Below are 19,835 nucleotides of genomic sequence, written 5' to 3'. Positions count from 1 at the left end.
TGCAAATCTTAAAAGAAAAATCTCAAATATTTAGTAACATACAGTATTGTACGCATTTCTAACTTAGAGAGTTTTAAAGTGAGTGAAAAGAAGATATTATAGATGGAGATCATGGTTAACATCTATATGATGTTTTGTGCTCCAGGACTATCCTTTGCAGTAAGGAGGTGGGGTCAAATATTAGCCTTCTTGCATGGATGAGGAGTCGGAGACTTTGCGAAATTAAGCAAGTCCCCTAAGAAGGAGCAAAACCGAGACTTCCATCATTCCCTCCAGACTTTATACCCTGTGATCTTTCTCCTAAGCCAAGCTGTCTCTGTGTAATTGGTAAACCCCTGGTCTTTGAGACACACAATGAAGGAAAATTACTATGATTATTTAACTATCCTTATCCTTTGAGATAAGTAATACAAAATTCAGCTACTTTCTTTACACAACATAATACTTTTACTAGTACTTTTTTTTTTTAAGATTCGTTTTATTTGCTTCTCCCCTCTTTCCCCCTTGGCCCCCCAGTTGTCTACTCTCTGTGTCCATTTGTTATGTGTTCTTCTGTGTTCGCTTGCATTTCTTGTCATGTGGCACCAGGAAACTGTTTTTGCTCTTTTTTGTTGTTGTGTCATCTTGCTGCACCAGCTCTTTGTGTGTGTGGTACCACTTCTGGGTGGGCTTCGCTTTTTTTTTGGCGCAGGGCACACTCCCTGTGTGTGGGGTACACCTATGTGAGGGACACCCCTGCGTGACATGGCACTCCTTGCGCGGCAGCACTGCGCAGGGCCAGCTCACCACATGGGTCAGGAGACCCTGGGTACTGAACCCTTGGACCTCCATATGGTAGGCGGATGCTCTATCAGTTGAGCCACAAATGCTTCCCTACTAATACTTTTAATTCCACTGTGTCATCACTTTCAAAGCCCTTAGGAATACCCTAGTTTCTTAACTTCTGGGCTAGATGCCAGAAATGTGGCAAATGGTTCAGACCATAGACATTGGAATTGAGACAACCCCAAGCTTCACGTTGGCTTCTACTATTTACAGTTTGCATAGCCTGGATGAGCTGATTGAGCTACGTGTCTATATACTATACATGTAGTGGATGAGCTACCTGTGTATTTACTGTAGCTACAGTAACTGTCAACTATCATTAACAGTAAAGAATTTGGTATGGCATTGTTTTAGTGTGGGAGCAATATACCAGAAATGTGTTGACTTTTACAATGGGCATTTGCTAGGTTAAAAGCTTACAGTTTTGAGGCCATGGAAGTGTGCCAGTCAAGGCATCACACACAGCTCTCTCCCCACAAGTCGGCTGGCTGAGATCCTGGGCTCTTGCCACGTGGCAAGGCACAGTGGGGCTCTGCTGGTCTCAGCTTTCTCCTCTAGGCTCGCTTTCTCCCTGAGCTCAGCTGTGGGTGATGAGTCACATGGCAGGGCGCAGTGATGACACCTCTCCCCCCTCCCCTGGGCCTCCTTGCTAGCTGCTTTGGGCTGCTCCGACTGTGGCTTCCTCTCTCCCGGCTTCCTCTCTGAGCTCCTGGGTTCCTTCTTTCTATATCAGCAGTTTTTCTCAGTGTCTGTAGCTCTTTAGTCTTCTGTTTATAAAGGCACCAGTAAGAGGATTAAGATCTACCCTGGGCTCCACACTCCTAGAGTAATCGAATCATATGGCTTTTAACTGATCTACTCTCATAAAAGGTTCGCACTAGGTTCACTTTAAGAACATAGTTTTCAGGGGTTCACATAAAAGACTCAAACCAACTCAGCCACTGAGTTTAACTTTGCAGCCCAAGGACTTATAGGATGGTTTTCTTTGTATTCTGCCATTTTTGTTCCCAACTGAAAAACTTAAAAGGAGTCAGACGTGAAATAAATATCAGCATATGCCGTAATATTTTCAGTGGGGACAGTACCTTGTTTCTTTTCTCTTCTTCCTCCTCTGTCTTCTCTATTTTTACCCTCTGAGACTTTTAGTACAGAGCTTCTTTATAAATCAGGCTTCTCTCAGTTCACCTTCCATCTTGGTTGCTCATAATTTCCTGATTTCTTTTCCAACAGCTGGCATACTGAGGCCACAGTTTGATTTTGCTCTGTCTCCTCCTACAGTGTCTTCATTCATTTGTGCTTACTTATATTCATGCCTTCAAAAACATTTGTTGAGAACTTTCTACAGGATAGGCAGTGTACTAAATGCTGGAAATCAGATGCTGGAAATCAGAAGTGTAAAATATAGTCCTTGCCTCCCAGAAATTAACTGTCTACCTAGTCAGAGAGACAGAGAGCTATATATACATCTAATTTAAATACAGCTTGAAAAGTTTCCAATTTATAGAAACACAGAGTGATATGAGCCCAGCAGAGAAAGTTCTTTTTTGCATGAGAATGTCTTAGATGACTTGGTAGATGAGATGGCATTAAACTAGTCTCAAATTTGAAATGCAGGGTATAGTCTGGTAGAAATAGAGGAAAGGGTTTTCCAGGTAGAGAGAACACTATGAGAAAAGTCATGCCGGTGTCAAAGTACATGCTATGTTTGAAAGAATATATAAAAGAATGTAAACTGTTTTCAGGTGTGTGACAGGAAATGAAAATGGAGAGTGGGTGCCAGTTTGTGAAAGGCATAGTGAAGCTGGCTTAAGGAAATGCAGTTGCCCAAGTGCTGAAGATGCACGTTGTGTCTGTGAATGCCTGCAGCATTTCAGGTGGCTCTTGGGTTGGTGGGAGACTTTTACACACATGCATACAGAAAAAAAATTTTTAATCAAGGTCCTCACTTAATTCACTACGTCAAATTGTATCAGAAGCAAAGCTGGGGAAGTGAATGTGGCACAACCAGTTGGGAACCTGCCTGTCACACGGGAGGTCCCTGGTTTGGGTCCCTGTGTCTCCTAAAGAAGACACACAGATACCACAACCACCACAATGAGCAGGCACCTAAATGAGCAGTTGCCACAAGCCAGCAGGCACTGTAGCCTGTGGGGAGCAGATGTGGTTCAGGCCATGGGGCACTCACTTCTCATGTGGGAGGTCCCGGGTTCGGGTGTGATGTCTCCTGGAGAAGGCGAGCAAATAGTGAGCAGACAGACAAGAGAACCACCTGGGGGAAAGGGAGAATAAAAAAAAATAAAATAAAATTCTTTAAAAAAAAAAGCAAAGCTGGGGAGCTCAATTCTTTGAGCTTCCCATGCACAAGGTCCCGGGTTGGCTCGATCCTCAGTATCTCCTTAAAACAAAACAAACAAGCAGATGAGAAAACCAACTTGGGAGAGTCGGTGTTGAGCACTGGCTTCCTATGTATAAGGTCCCGGGTTCAGTCCCCAGCCCTGGTACCTGAAAACAGCAACAACAAAAACACCCGAAGCTGCAGCTCAGGACAGGAACAGCTGCAGGGTCCCCAGACTGGCTTCCCCAGGCCTCTAGAGCCCTCGTCTGGGTGGGGATGGGAGCCACCTCGGGCTGCTCTTCGTGTTCCCTGTCCCGGGAAGCCCGGGCCTTGCTCTGCACTGCCCTGGGGTGTGTGTCCCTGCTCCAAGAGCCGGCGCGCACTGGCCGCGCTCTTCTAGGCGTTCCTGGCTCCGCGGCAGGCTCAGCGTCCCTCATGCGTAACCCTGCTTGTGGGAGGAAGTAAAGCAGTACCTGGGATTTCTGAACAATATCCCCACCTTCAGCTTTCCAAAATTCTGGAAAGCCCAGATTCCCATGATAAGAAAATTCATATAAATGTCACCAAACCCTAGCATCCAAGCAGGAAGAGGTATTTCTTGTTGTTGTTTGTTTTTTTAGTCTTTTACATGTAAGAAAAACTGATAATAGAAGTACTATTTCCCAATTGTGATCAACTATTAAAATAAATACCCTTTCTTCTGCCCAAAAAGCTACCTCTGTCTGAGTATATCTAAGTTCTCAGTTTCCCTGGGAGCCTTCCCTCCTGGCTCCCAAATGGATCAGCCGGCTGCTGGTCAGACCTTACACTTAATTACCCTCCTTCCTCTAAATGTTCATTGCCATTTATATGTCTTTCTTTCAAGACTGTAGCCTCCTTGAGGAAGGTGATGTTGAATTCTCAGCACTTAGCACAATACCTGGAACACAGTAGCATTTTAATAAATACTCAGTACTCGTATGAATGAAGGAACAACCAATGAGCAAGGCTGGTCTCAGTCTGGAATCCTGGGGCTCTCTGGGTACAGCGCCAAACACGGAAGTCTGCCAGGTGCTTGGAGGCTGAATGAATAGTGAGAAAGAGGGGAGTCAGGGGTAGGTAAGGTAGCTAGAATAATAAGAGAAAGATACAATGTTTTTGAATGCCCAGTTGGGCCAAAAATGGCCAAATTTTTCGTTTCCTTTTTTGGAGGGAGGAGGTCCCTAAACATGATTGAGATCGAGTTTATCTCTCAACAGGTCTTGCGGGGTAGGACAGTGTGCTCAGAACCTGATTTATTTTCTTTTTAAAAAGATAGATGTTTTTATGCCCAGATGTTTTTCATGCATGTCGTACCTGCAATGACTATTGAGAATCATAGGACTTGTTTCTTTCCTTATAACTTATTTCTTAGGTCAGAAATATTGAGGTTTTTACATGGAGTAAAACACACCTTTTTTAGCATGCAGTTATGTGAGTTTTGACATATGCAAAGATTTGTTTATTCACTCCTACTGAAATATAGAAGCTTATCACCTCCCCCCCCCCCAATTCTCTCGTGTCCTTTGTATTCAACCCTTTCTCTCACCCCCAGTCCAGGCCACAACCGATCCTACAGATTTTCTTTTTCCAGAGTGCTGGATAAATGGACTTATACAGCGGGTAGCCTTTTAAGTTTGGCCTCTTTTACTGGGCATAACGCATACGAGATTCATCTATGTTATTGGTGCATCATTCCATTGTATTCATATATCACACATTGCTTATTCCTTCTCCAGTTGGTGGACGTTTGTTGCTGCTTTTTTGGCTGTTAAGAACAATCCTGTACTGAACATTCGTGTATGAGTCTTTGTGTGGGCAATGTTTTCACTTCTCTGGGGTAGGCTTGCTAGGATGCTGTCTTCTTTTGCCAGGCTGCTATCACAGGTACCACACAGTGGGTTGGCTTACACAGAAAGTATTCATTGCTCATGGTTTTGAGGCTAGCTGAAGTCCAAAATCAGGATATTGGCGGGGCGTGCTCTCTTCTGAAACTCAGGTTGGTGCTGGCGCCGGGCAGTCCTTGGGCTTCCTTGGCTTGCATCTCTGCGTCTGGTCCAGTGGCGATACCCTCTCCATTCTCCACTTGATTTCTGGGCTCTCCTAATAAGGCCTTCCATGATCTGGAATAAAACCCACCCCCATTCATTTGGGCGATACTGTGACTAAAAATACAATCTCCATAAGGTCCTACGGACAGTGGGTTCACACGCAGGGGTATGCCGGTTAGGAAGACCGAGTGTGTGCTGGGATGTAACTTAGCCTGTCATCAGTGGCACGCCAAGGATGTTTTTCTTCTGCACCTTCTGAGGAGTCATCCGTGCATTTTAAGCAGAGGGTGACATGGACAGATTTGGGTTTCAGGAAGACCCGCGGGACTACATGGAGCACAGGCAGGGAGCTCCCTTACGGAATAGTTGCTTTTACATCCACCTTGTGGGAGATATATACCTTGAGGAATAAGGGTGGGACATAAAGTGATGCAAAGATTCTGTTTGTTTTTATTGGTGGTCTGCTTCTCCCATGCTCCATAATATAAAAACATTTTTGTGGACTAAGTGAAAATGAAAGGGAGTCAGCATTAATATTCATACAACGTAAGTATGCATATTTAATTCTGTTTTCGTGCCTTTAATTATTTTATTTTCCTTCTTTTGCCATTATATTTTATCTTGATGTTTCAACCATGGCATGGCATGGCACGATGTAAGGAATCGAAATGCTACTGGCCGCTTTTTTTTTACCCTTCTTTGTGATTTTGATAAAGGGTAAAACACTTGTAATTACAAGGATTTTAAAAAATCAGCTCTAACATAGAATAGACAGCTTCTTCCTAAACCATTTTTAAAAATCTGCATTCAATAAAATAAGTAAGTCCTTCCTGGACCTAATGTGTCACCTCAGAAAGATCTTTATGGTTACTTAAAATTAACTGAAAATGAGGAGCACGGGATTTGAGTTCAAAGAAACTTTAAGAGGTGTCAGCCCAAGTCACTCATTCTGTAGAGGAGAAATCTAAGCCCTGGGAGTGTGGGTGAATTCCCCAGTGTCCCCTGCCTAGAACTGGCCAGAGCCATCTCGAGAACCCAGGGAAGAACCTTCTGGAGGCCAGAGCCTGTGCCTCCCCCGAACCAGGAGGAGATGGGTCTGTGTTGTTTCCACGACTGGGAAGATTGCCTCAGGTTTTTTACACCCTTTGAAATAAAAATAATAATGATTGGATACAACTTGAAGAGCTTCGAAGAAAGGAGGACAAGTTAGGAGTTATTAAACTTAAAGATGTAGGAAAACATGGGAGAGACATATACCTGGTAATGGGTGGAGTGGCATTTTTAAGATATTGTCTATCTTTGGTGACATTACTGAAATTTTGACATTAAGAAACCTTACAGTATGGCTATCTAATGAACATCTTGTTTCACTGTTGACTGTTCTGGATGTCTTCAATTGCCAACATATTTTTCACCACTAAATTTCATGTGACCTTTATTACCTGAAAGACACATCAGGAAGGAATGCTGTTTCCTGTGGTAAAGGGCTCTGCACTGGTCTGTGCCGGCCTTTCCTCAAGGTCCCGCCGTCAGCTGCTGACAGGCACTTTTCCTAAAGCAAAATGAAGAATTGGCAGGCATCAGTCAGGGAGATGACAAGACACCAGTTCCCACCACCATAAATCCACATTGCAGTCGAATGTCAAGTCCTATTTCTAGCTCCTCAGCAGATACGCTAATATATAATGGCATGTAATTGCAAATGCCCATTTTGTTGTTTTTCTTCAGCCTCTGCCTTAGGCATCTCTTTTCTAACAACACAGGGCCTGGGGATTGAGGAAGGGAAGAAGAGGAGGGTGGAGTTAACAACAAAAGCACACTGCAAAAATTTCAAAGGCATAAGAAATGAAATAAAGGGGAGGAGATCACATTGTCAGCTTTATTGCTAATAAGAACTGAATTGAAGGATGGGAGTGTGGATGAGCAGGAGTGGTAGTTTCCTTGCTGGTGAACCCTAGAAGGACACCTACCTGTCCAGGCAGCACAGAGCAACCCTGGCTCTCCCACGTGGGGGCCTCTCGCTGTACAGTGTGGCGCAAGAGCCTGTGAGCACGAGGTGAGACTGCGCTGCTCAAGCTTGTTCTTTCCCCAGGTCAGCAGATAGAAAAGTTACACCACCTTCCTTGGGGCGAGGGACAGGGGCAAGAGCCTAAGGGTTTCTAGGAAACGTTCCCCCTTTTTTAAACCTCGGGAGTGAGAAATACATGTTCCTTTTCTCCGTGGGGGCCTGAGAGGGGACGAATGAAGGTACCACCCCTTTTGGAAGCTCAGTGGCCTCATCTGTGGGGTCAACTTCCCTGTGTCTGGGAGGCTGCGAGAATAAAATGCGATTAATGTTAAGCACTCGGCGTGGTCCTGGCACAGACCGAGTGCGAGATAAATGATAGCACTCCCATTTTGTCTTCTTTGGGTAAGTCCTTTTGTTCCTTCTTTGCCCTTACTTTACTTGGCATCCCTAATGGGGTTCCTAATTTGGACAACTGGTGAATATGGAACAGGCCTGCACACAGGGTGTACATGAGAATGAATAGATTTGTGAGGGGTGGTGAATTTAATTTCTGATCTATCCAATTTGAGGCACCTGTGTTAGCAGGCAGTTGGATTTATAGTTTTTGTAAAGCAGGAAAAAGTGAACTAGTTCATTTTTAGCTCAGTTTGATAACTAATAGTGAAAGCCCTTTGAGAGCTGAAGACCAATTCCTGAAGAACCAGCATCTTGGGGATGATTGGAGGGAAGGGCACACAGGAAAGACAGACAATCAGGACGTCATGGGAAGGAAGGCGCAGTCAGCTGTGACAGATGCTGAGGAAGGTCAGGTAAGGAGCACGCAGATCTGTAGAGAAGTCAGGAGGCAGTAGCTCTCCGTAGAGCACTTACCTGAGTGCCAGGCACTCACTAAGCGCTTCACATGCTGTATGGCGTTGACTTCTCACGAACGCTCTCCCCGCTGCGTAGATGAGAGCAGTAACGGTCAGGAAAGTTTTGTGCCTTGGCTCAGGCCACAGTTCCTGGATGTGACAGAGCTCCCCTTCCTTCAGGGAGACTGGGCAGGCCCATGTGGTGGGTTGAGAGGGGGCCAGGGTTGAGGGGGGGGTCGTGAAGAGGGGCCACTGTGGAGGGAGTGGCCAAGGTCTTGGTTGGTTGGTTGGTTGGTTTGAAGATGGCTGAGACTTGGCATGTTAAATGCTGAAGAAGACTCAGGAGAGACCAGGGAGCCGGAGACCATTCTGAGGTGATGTAGAAAGCAGAGCACAAGTGTGTGTCGAGGAGGTGTTCTTCAGAAGACGAGTCTCATCCGCTTCTGTGACAGGGAAGGTCAGAAGCAGTGAAGTATATAGGTTTCATGTCAGAAAATTGAGGAAATTCTCTTTATTGTTTCCATTTGCCTGGAATTTTTATTTTTTCTGAATCTCTTTAAGTATGTTTCCTGAACACAGTATGAGATTGGGTCTGGCTTTGAAAGCCAAGTTGAAAATCTTTTAATAGGTGAGTTAAGTCTCCTCTCTTTATTTTTATGACTGGTATGTTTGGTCCCAACTCTGGCACAACACTTTATAATTATGTGTTGTTATATTTGCTATGTTTCTCTCTTTCCCCCCCCCCAACCCCTGGTCCCTACCTCCAGCCCCTTTCTCTATCTGGAGCATCCCGTGTATCCTTCCAGGCTCAGCCCGTCCTTGTCCCTCTCCTGGCCCCTCGGGCAGGATCACTTGCCCTGGGGGTGCACTCCATGGGCCCGTCCACCCCAGCAGGCCCTGCCGGGGGCTGCAGTGGCTGGATGTGGCAGCCGTGGGAGACGAGGGCTCCGAACATTGATTTCCAGGGTCTTGCACAGAGTCAGGCATGTCGCAGCTACTTTAAAAATGTTAAATAAGCAGAAAAACAAAATTGGTTTCTGCATTAAGATGTGATGCACAGTGCAGGAGCTTGTGGGTTTGGAAAAGGACTAGCGTAAGAATATGAATAATACAATAGAAGACATAAGGGGAAAGTGCCACAGAAAAAAATGTGCCATGGACTTCCTGGGGGGTGGGGGGTGGAGAGAGCAGAACCCTATACGGACTGATACCAGGAGAAACTCTCTAAGGCATGTGGTGTTGAGCCAGTTGTTAAGGGATGGGCAGGTTTTAGACACACAAAGATATGGAAGAGGTCATTGTTTTTTTAATACCATCCCCCCTTGTGGCTTTTTTTGTGTGCCGTCTGCTCTCTGTGTCCATTGAGTTCTTCTGTGTCTCTATTTACTTATTTTTTATTTCCCCTTCTCCCTTGTGGCTTGCTTGCTGTCTGCTCTCTGTGTCCATTTGCTGCACGCTCTTCTTTGTTTTTGCTTGTCTCCCTTTTTTGTTGCGTCACCTTGATGAGTCAGCTCTCTGCAGCGCTTGCAAGCCAGGTGGCACTCAGCGGTGTACGGGCGAGCCTGCCTTCACAAGGAGGCCCAGGACGCGAACCCCAGGCCTCCCATGTGGTAGACGGGAGCCCAACTGATTGAGCCACAGTCGCTTCCCTGGAATAGGTCATTTTATTTAGAGAAAGTAGCATGAGAAACATCACTGGGCTTATCTGGGAAATGAAAGTGGGGTGATCTGCTAGTGGAAGTGGGGAAGATAGCCAGGGCTGTAGGTCATTAGTACCCCAGAGGGCCTTGCCTGCTAGACCAAGAAATTCTGTTCTGCTGACCTCCCTTGATAATAGCTGCCCATTTTTATCTCTATCTGTTTCAGAAAAGTGGTAGACATAGTAAAAAATGATTTTAAGTATTCCTCTTGGCTTAGCCAAGAAGCTGGTCATGAGACATAAGAAATCACAGCAGCAACCATTCTCATTTCAGAAACTTAAACAGTATCGCTGCAGGTTTCAGGATGCCCATCTCCACCCAGTCCCAAGAGTGTGCTCGAGCACCTAAGGAGGGACTCTGGGGGCCCCTGTGGCTTTGCAGTTGCTGACTTTGTCCTATTCTGGGGGAGGAGGTAGACAGGAAGGGGAGCTGGAGAGCACTGGCTCTCACAGTTACACGTTCACGACCAACTCTGCATTTCTCACTACCTGTAAATCCCTATTATTGACTATTTCTAGATGAAAATAAAGAAATAAACACCTCTTTTTTCTTTCAGTTAAGAAAAAGAAGCCCAAACTTTTAAATAAATTTGATAAGACTATTAAAGCTGAACTCGATGCTGCAGAAAAACTCCGCAAAAGGGTAGGTTGACTTTTTTGTTTTGCACAGTAATGTGCAATGGTTTAGTTGTTAAATAAACTCAGGCATTCCTGAGTTGGTTAAAAAATTAAAAAACAAATGTGAAAAAAAAATAGCCTTTGAATATTCAGACTGGATTTCCCCCAGGCGCATCAGCATTCTCGATGAAGTAAATCAAATGGAAAAGAACTGCTGCCTTGAAATGACAAAATTGAAATAGAACTTGCTAAATTTAGGTCAGCCAGTTTAGGTTCTAGTACATCTCCATTAGCTTCTAATTGTGTGACTTTGGGCAAATCAGCCATTCTGCAACTTGACCTTAGCCAGAAGGCCAAGAAATGGTAAATCAACCGTTCTGAACTTGTTTCCTTATTTTAAAAGTAACAGTAAGTTTTCTTACTTCTGATAAAGATCAAGTGAGATTAAAAAAAATAATAACCTTAACACTGTCAAGCACCATGCAATTTTAATTTTATGGTATCTTGATGCAGAAAGAATAAATAGATTAGTCCAGTACTCTCAGGATAGTTACTGTTAGATGAAATGATAGTGGGTTAAACATTCTGCTCACTTAAGATTCACCTCACATGCCCCCAGCTTTCAGGGTAACTATTTTATGTTTTACTGTATCATTAGCTAATTTGAAATGTCATTTGCATTACTTTATAGATATTAGGGTTTTTGTCCACAATGAACTGGCACTAGATTGAACTTATTTCTTACCTTAATTCAATCATACTTCGTCTAATTATCAGGGCCAAACAAATTTATTATAATGTATTTAATCACAGTTTCAATTATCTACCTGCTTTTCATGGTAATTTTTCTTTCTCTACTCTGTACTTGAATTCAGATTCTGTGTAATGCCCATTAGTTTTTCTGTAATATTCTTTTGAATCAAGTAGCCTTTGGCTATAGAAGATGAGTAATGGGACTGTGAATAAACAAACAATTTTTTAAAAACTCCAGCTAATAACATAAGTGGGAGAATGTTCTTCCCCCACACTTATTGGAAATATGCCAACGAGCATGTAAACTTCTCTAACCTAGCATTAGACAAGGTTCCTAAGCATAGGCTGGCCTTTCCCTGTTCCCAAGCAGATAAAATTGTAGTAACCCCATATAGTATGGTAGCAAAGTCATTTTTCACTGCCCCTAAATTTAACCATATAGAATGATTTCTTCTTAAGTCCATCTTGTTTAACTTCATGAAGTGAAAGCATTTTCTCTTTGTGGGAAACTTGAATTTCTGAATGGAAATGAAACAAGATTCTTCTTTTCCAATCACTTTTTTTTTTTTTTGTACCCTCCACTTTCTCTTTACCAAATGCCGTATCCAAAAACGTTAGATGCCTATTTCCGAGGCGGCTTTGGGAATGAAGAACAAAGAAAAGAGCTTTAGGAAGGGATTTTTATTTCATTGTAATTAATGATAAAGAAGGGTTCCGTTATCAAGGAGCAGATAAGTCATTGGGAAAAAGCACAGGAACAGTCCATGGGGTGTTCTCTGGTTCTAGTAGATTTGAAGAAGTTACGATACCTTCCTCATGGAACACTGTGGCTCTTAATATAACAGGGTAAATGAAGGAAGAAGTGGCCACATATGCAATTCTTGCTTCCAGAACAACAGGGAGACATATTATTGATGGAATTATCAGCATAATTAAGTCTTTAGGGGTATTTTATAGCTGGTCTTAAGGAATGATGAAGCTTTCTGCATTGGAATAGGTGAGGCCCGTGCTAGCACTGCTAAGTCAAGCCCTCAGCAGAGCCCATCTCTTCTCAGTTCAAGTCTCGGGTTCAAGGTTCAAATACATGAAAATATGTGGTCACTTTTTTTATCCCCAAATGTATAGAACAGATCATATATTATCATCTTTTTAAAATTAATACTTTTGTTTAAGCCCTCCAAAAAGAATTCGAAGTGGTATATTGAAAGATATTAACTTATTTGTTGAATTTATTATTCATTGGATTATAAGTAGAAAAAATGGAAAATTAATCATACCAGATTAAAGTCAATAGATGAAAATTCACACCACAAGGCTCTAACCAAGTGTTAGCCAGGAATTAAACTTTACTGGCAGAAAGGAGGGGTAGAACCAGATGTTACGATTGTGTTCATAAGAATAGATGTCCAGGGAGAAACATTCTGCTGTAGATGTCCAAAAGGGTATATGGATATACTGAATATTTTCCTCCCTAACATCACACCAGTTCTATAATACCTTCATGGGTCTAGTTCTTAATGTGTGGCCCAAGTACTTCTCTTTTCAATGAACTCCCTTGATCCTAGAATAAAATTTAAACAGATGCTTTTCAGACAATTCTTGAGTTTTTTTAATATCCATTGAACAGTAGTGTTGGGAACTATATTCGTTTGTAAGAACCTGGGGAAGGGAAATTCTGTTAGGCTAAAAGTAAGGACAATTACTCTGTTGGCCCGTGGAGGTGAGTGCAGGGCTGATGACCACTTAGGAAGGTCTTGCAGGTCCAAAGGCATGCCTGTAGCAGAGCCAAAAGAGTGGACGTAGCTCAGTGGTTGAGTGCCTGCTTCCCTTGTTTGAGGACCCGGGTTCAATTCCCAGTACCTCCTAAAAATGAAAAAAACAAATAAATGAAAAAGCTCTCACTGAGGAACAGTTGTAGCTCAGTGGTTGACTACCTGCTTCCCCTGAAAAAGGTCCTGGGTTCAAACCCTGATACCTCCTAAAATTAAAAAAAAAAAGTCTATTAGTTTTAACACTTTGACTTTTTCATGACTGGCCCCTTCATCTTGCCCCTGCACAGATAATAATTAATAATAGCTAGCATTTTTCAGTACTCTCTATGCTATCTGCGGTATCAACAAGTACTTTGGGCATATTACATTTAATCTTCACACCCGCCTTGGGAGATACCTACTGTATTAGTCTCCAAGGGCTGCTGTAAGAAATACCACAAATTGGGCAGGGCGGGGGGGGGGGGCTTGAAACAAGAGAAATGTATTCTCCTACAGATCTGGAGGCTAGAGGTCTGAAATCAAGGTGCCAGTAGGGCCACGCTCCCTCAGAAGCTTCTAGGGAAGAATCCTTCCTGCCTCTTTCTGACGGCTCCAGGGCAATCCTTGGCGTTCCTTGGCTTGTAGCTGCATTGCCCCATTCTCTGCCTTCACCTCTCCTTGGCGTTCTTCCCTGATGTCTTTGTGTCTTCTCTTCTAAGGGCAGTTTTCATTAGATTTAGGGCCCACCCTCATCCAGTACGACCTCATCTTAACATCACTACATCCACAAAGACCCTATTTGCAAAGCCCTACCAGGGATTAGGGCATCGTCACAGATTTTGGGGGACACAATTCAACCCACTACAGTCACACGCCTCATGAGTGGTGGAGCCCAGATTTTAACCAGTCTGGCGCTGCAACTTGCACTCACAGCCACTGCATGGTGCATATATCTTCCACCAACCCTCAGCTTCACCAGGAGGCAAGTGAGGGGGAAAGAGAGCCCCTTTCTTAGATATAGACCTGAAAGACTGGTTTTAAGGAGCTTTAATGTTGATGCTGCCTAGCTCCTTTCAGAAGTAGGTGTAAATAACAGTGGGTCGTACTTTATTTTTTATTTTCACAGGCACTTTTTTTTCATAGGCAAGGGAATGACGAGTTTATTGAGAAACAAGAAAAGAAAAACAGTACACAAACCAAGACGTGGCTTGCGGGCCTGGTGCGGGATGAGTTGTACACGTGGGGTTAAGCCTTGTAAGACCTCTCCTCCTCCTCCCCTTTCCTAATGTTGGGGAGGGGCCCCAGGACATGCATATTTTTAAGGGAAACACAGAAAGTCAAAACCTGCTAGTCGCATCGAGCTTGCTTTTACACACAGGATGAATGGATTCACCAGTTCACAGACAGCTCAAGTATCTGGGAAGTTTCCGTTTGGCTAAACTATCTCTATGCTATGGTTCCCAATGTCCTTGAAGTGCTGCCATCCAGTAGAAACCAGGAAGCATATATTTCATGCTGTGGAATAGCACTGGCTGGGATGAGGAGGAAGAGGGCCCTTCCCATAGCTGAGACCCCCTACCCAGGTTACCCATTGCACGTCCTTCATTTATTTTCATGCAGTTGTGCTCAGACATCTATCAGAAATTTCATCTTTCAAAGGGTCCTTGCTGGCTCTGTGAGGTGGTAGGCCAGAGGCAGGTGGGTGCTTCGATCAGCCAGACAAGCCGAATCAACCCTGAGATTCAATGGTGACATGCCAAGGCCAAGTGTGGGGTTTAGCCTCCACTGTTTTCACAGGTGATTCTGAGCCTCTGCAGGTGCTTCTGAGCCTCTGAGTCACAGGTGACTTCCTATAGCCTCTAAAAGACTCAAAGCATTCCAGCTGCAAGCTGTACCCCGCCCCCCCCCCCCACATACATATACAATCTAAATACTTTCTTTAGGATTGCATGTAGGAACTGTTCACATACATTAAAGGTAAAATGTCATTTCTCTAAAAAAACTCAAATCACATCATTTGTCAGGTACCTGTCCTTTTTAAAAATAAAGTATATTCATTTTTAGTTTTTATAACTCCCATAATACAGTTAATTTTTTAAAAAATCTTAGATAAAATTGTCAGGAATTTTTGGTAACATTGCTTGTATTGTATAAGGTTTCTATATTTGAGTTTATTGTGTTTCTGTAATAATTGCCTCTTCTTAACAGGGAAAGATTGAAGAAGCAGTGAGTGCATTTGAAGAACTCATACGCAGATACCCACAGAGTCCACGAGCGAGATATGGGAAGGCACAGGTATTCTAAAACCTTCCATTTAGAATAACTCACTGTTTTAATGTCTGTGTGTTCTGTGTAACTGAATTTTTCATGCCCTGCTTTTTGCATTTTCTCTTTCTTCTTCTAATTTCTTTTCAGAGCCAATTTCTCATCTTTGCATATGCAAAGATATTTATTTATACAGAAGCAAGAACTTCTGTTTTAAGTAAGACAATGAATTATTTTGCAATTGTGTCCTGTGGAACTGGGAAACATTTTTCCCGTCCACCCCTCCATAGGATTTTTCTGTGAAGAGAAAATAAAGATGAACACTTGTGTAGTTATTTCCCATCACCCCTCGGCCCCATTTAGGCTCACCATACAACTTTCATTTGAGGTTCCCCAGAACTTTAAAACCTCAGTTTTATAACCAAGAGGTTGAAAGTATACTTAAGACAGACTGTTTTTTTCCAATGTGAAGGTTAATGGACTTTCTTTTCATGGTTTCTTTCAACTGACTCCTTTCTTACCCAGCCACCTTCTCACCATGTCCTACCCTCACCCTCTCTTTCCTTATCTGACTTTCTCCATATTACAATACCTTATTTCCTAAAGTTTTACCACATGCACTTGTGGGACCTTGGGAATGGCCAAGTGGACACTGCCTTTGTGGATCTTATATTCTATTTATTCAGAAAATGTTTCATGAGAGTCTGTCATGTGCCAGATGCTATTCTAGGTGCTAGGAACACAGCAGTCAACAAAACAGATAAAAGTCCTGTTTCCACAGCACTTTCATTGTAATGGGGGAAGATAATGCGTAAGATCAATAAGTAAAATCCATACCCTTGCCAGCGATAAGTGGTAGGGAGAGCAGAAATAGAGCAGAGAGCAGGCCTCGGATGTGTGTGAGGGGGTTGAAATGTTTAATAGAATAGCTAGGAAAAGGTCTCCCAGGGAAGGGGACATTTGAGTAAAGCCCGGAACATCTTTATAAATTAACATGTATTTAGAAAATACCATAAAGTATTAAATATACCATATCGTATCACATAATTCTGTAATATAAGGAAAAGAGGGTATGGGATCAGGAGCATCCTTAGTAAGTTTTTTTGGCTACCAGTAATGTGATTGAAAGAAATAAGATAGCTGGCACTTTAGATCAGGAGGTCAAAAAAGGGCCCCTGGCGGGGGGGTGGGGGGGGTGGGCACCATCTGTAAGACCTGACAAAGATTGTGGAAGGAGCTGTCCAGATAGTGGGAACGGCAAGTGCAAAGGCATATAAACTCGAGAGAGAAGAAGGGGCCTGGGGAGGCAGGGTAGAGAGGGACAATAAGAGCAGGGACTTGCAGATTTCATTTTTGGGTGCTGGGGAGCCTTGGGAGAGTTTTAGGCATGGCCACAACCTGATGGTTGTTTGTTTTTTTGTAACTATTGCGTAGGTGGAGAGTGGAATATGGGGATATATGTAGAAGCAAGGAGAGCAGGACACTAATGCATGTGTTGATAAGTGATGATGATGGCATGGTCATGGCCATGGGGATGGCGAGCAGATGGAAGAGCTTATAGGACTCAATGATGAATCAGATGTAAGCAAGGGAAAGAGGATTCAGGGATGCCCGGGCTGGTTACTGACTGGGAAGGCTGGTGGAGAAACAGGTTTGGGGGATGTGCAGACATCAAGAGTTCTTTCCAGGTTTTGTTCAGTCTGTGATGCCTGATGGACAGTCGAGTGGAAACATCATGTAGACCCCTGAATTTATGGGACCTGGGGCTCAAGAGTAAAAGTCAGGGCTGGATGTACACGTGTGACAAGTAGTCAAGCTCCCACAGCCATGCCTAGTTGGACAAAATCATCAACCCTGCTAAGAAATAATAAACGCAGAGTTATAAATATTTTCCAGAACCCAGGGGAAGCTTATAGCACCCCTTTGGAGAGAGGGCCACACATACTTGTGCCTGACAATTACATAGGAAGTAACATATCTATACATGAAACAATTATGTTTCCTCCGAATGAATGGTGGAAGCTGCTCGGGATCCAGATGCTCAAATTCTTCCTGTCTCCTCAATACAAAGGAATTAATTAAAATTGTACTAATTGACAATTGAAATTAATTTTGGGAAAACTTAATGCAGATAAGTTTCTCTTACCCATGGTAGAGCCAGGATTAGGAGACAGCAGCTGGATCCTTTTTGGAAATCAATTTGCTTAGTAATTCTTTACAATTTCTAAGCAAGAGAGAATGAGTTTGTTACCAAAAGATCATCCCTAATCAAGCAAGCAATGTTTCATCACTAATATTAACAGTCATTTGATTAAGGAAAGCATATTAACTATAAAGAAAAATGATTTATGCAATGCTAATTAAATTATAGCAAAAATATTTGTTCTTTTGAATTTTTATATATGATATTGATTGTGGATAGCCAAGTCTAGATAAATGCAGTGCTTTTGAAACATGGTGATTGCTGTATTTATTTATTTAACAGTGGAAACTTAAAATGTAGTTTCAGTCACCATTTTTTATTGTTAAGCTATTCTGCTATAAGATGTTATTGATATTAACAATATTGTGACATGAACAGTTTAGATGTGTCACATTAAATTTTAATGGAGTAATTTAAAAGAAGCTTTAAATTCATAGGAGGTTTAAAAATAAAATTAATTTAAAAATAAAATAAATTATGACTTCATCATTCTTTGTTAGTAGATTTAACAATTATTTTAGAATATCCCAACACATTAAAAAACTAAGCAACATTAAGTTAAATGCAAGTTATCGTATCTATCATTTGTAAAGCCGCACTGGTATTGTCTTTTTCTTTGGATCACTGTAAAAATCAATTTTGACCAAATTCCCTGAACATTGGACACAAAATCTTGAATTATAAACTCAATTCACTTTATTAATTCATCCAAACCATTAATACCTCTGAGGCGAAAATGACACATCTCCTAGGAGGGTTGGATGGATGAATTAGTTAAGAGTCAACAAAAGGTTTTCCAATGTTAACATCCTATAACAAATGCTCACTTTCAGCTCAGCTCATTTTATATAGAGATGTTAGATGGATAAAAATCAATCTGTACAACTCTGGTTTTCAAAGCAATGCCTATCATTTTCATTCAAGAGATTTTAAAGTATGATATGCCATTTTAAAACAGATATTTTCCCAATTCTGAAAGTTGTAAAATGTTTATACTTCACTAAAATAAAGGACCTTGGTGTCGGTGGGGGTAGGGTTTGGGGACAAGGCATATAGATTGTATCATCTTTCTTTTCACACTGAGTTTAGCTAAAGATATTTAACTGTCTTTCTAGAGAAGGATTATTTTGTAGGCGTTTGTCCTTCCATAAACCTTGAAGTACCTCCAATTCCAGGATAGCTTTGTAGGTTCAAAATGAAGAGGATGATCTAGGTGGTCTCAGAGGGACTCTCAGTTCTAGAACTCTGAGTTTCTGTGAATTCATCTATGAAAGATATTCTGGGGAGTCAATTCATCATAACCAAACTCACAAGAAACCTGCATGAACAGAAAAGCCAGCATGTGAAGGTACAATGGAAGGTTACTGCGTCAGAGTGACCAGTACGGGTTGTTGACATTGGACTTTTTCTCGAGGTAGATCTCCATTCTGGAGATCATTTACAGATTTGAAAGGGGAATTGTGTGGTCAGAAGCATAGTTCCATCAAGCAAGGGCAAATTGCCCTTTTCCCATCTAGAGATTTTGTCCCATCAGTTTGACATTCTAAATGTCTCCTAAGTCTGTCCACTTCTGTATCCCTACAGCTTCAATTCTAGCCCTTCATCATCTTGGGCAACTTATCCTAATTGGTATGTATTTAGAGGTGGTTTTGTTTTGTTTTGTTTTGTTTTGTTTTGTTTTGTTTTGTTTTTGAGGTGTTCTTTTCTAGAAAGCTACCCACAGAGATCTTCTTTAAAAAACAAATCTGTGTTAATTCTTGTTCGTTTTTCATTTAGGAGCATGGGGTTGGGGAACAGATCATTTTCTTAAGATGTCTTCAAATTCTGGATTTATGCTTTATTTGGATTCTGTAAGCATCTATATGTTGACTATAACCAACACTTTATTTTAGTAAGGTAACATTTAAATGGACTATTCTGGAAAAAAAGTATCTATGCTATTTTAGCATCTCGCTGGTATAATTTTTCCTCAAATGATAATCTTCAAATTGTAGTCCACTCAATCTGATGGGATATTGATGACCACTTTACAGTTTCTTCTCTCTCTTCCTACTGCCACTATTTCATTCCCATTCTCAATTTCCATCTAGTACTCTTGCTTCTTATTTCACTAGCTAAAAAGAAGCTCCCAAAGAGAACTTGCACATGATCTAGCATATTACCTATACCTGTCTCCATATGGTTTGCCTTCAAGGACATATGGAAGGCAGAAGAACTGTTCTTGATTCCTTTTCCCATCTCCTTGTGCCTTTTGAAGGACATCATTCTAATTTTTGTGTCCCCTTCTGCATCATCAGATTTCCCTCTCTACTGAATCATCTGCACTGGCTTAGTAACATGCTGTAATATTTCCCATAATTCAAAACCTCTCCCTGTCTTCAATTCCCTTCTGGCCACTATCCCATTTCTCTGCCCCCCTGTACAGTGAAACTCCTTGAAGTTGTCTCTACCTCCTTCC

The 19,835-nt window shown here is 42.2% G+C and overlaps 1 protein-coding gene across 10 annotated transcripts in view; it reads left to right on the top strand.

Moving 5' to 3' along the window:
* Positions 1–19,835, top strand: part of ASPH (aspartate beta-hydroxylase) — a 219,514-nt gene that overhangs the window by 131,308 nt on the left and 68,371 nt on the right. For all 10 annotated transcript variants that reach the window (XM_071207828.1, XM_071207827.1, XM_058275567.2 and 7 more), the window contains 2 exons: positions 10,345–10,430; positions 15,118–15,204. In XM_071207828.1, coding sequence (XP_071063929.1) covers positions 10,345–10,430; positions 15,118–15,204 — 173 coding nt within the window. The remainder of the gene's footprint in view (positions 1–10,344; positions 10,431–15,117; positions 15,205–19,835) is intronic.

This window comes from Dasypus novemcinctus, chromosome 14 (assembly GCF_030445035.2).
Source record: "Dasypus novemcinctus isolate mDasNov1 chromosome 14, mDasNov1.1.hap2, whole genome shotgun sequence".
Lineage (NCBI taxonomy): Eukaryota > Metazoa > Chordata > Mammalia > Cingulata > Dasypodidae > Dasypus > Dasypus novemcinctus.
The sequence above is the reverse complement of the archived record's forward strand: the minus strand, read 5'-3'. Positions and strand labels throughout refer to the sequence as shown.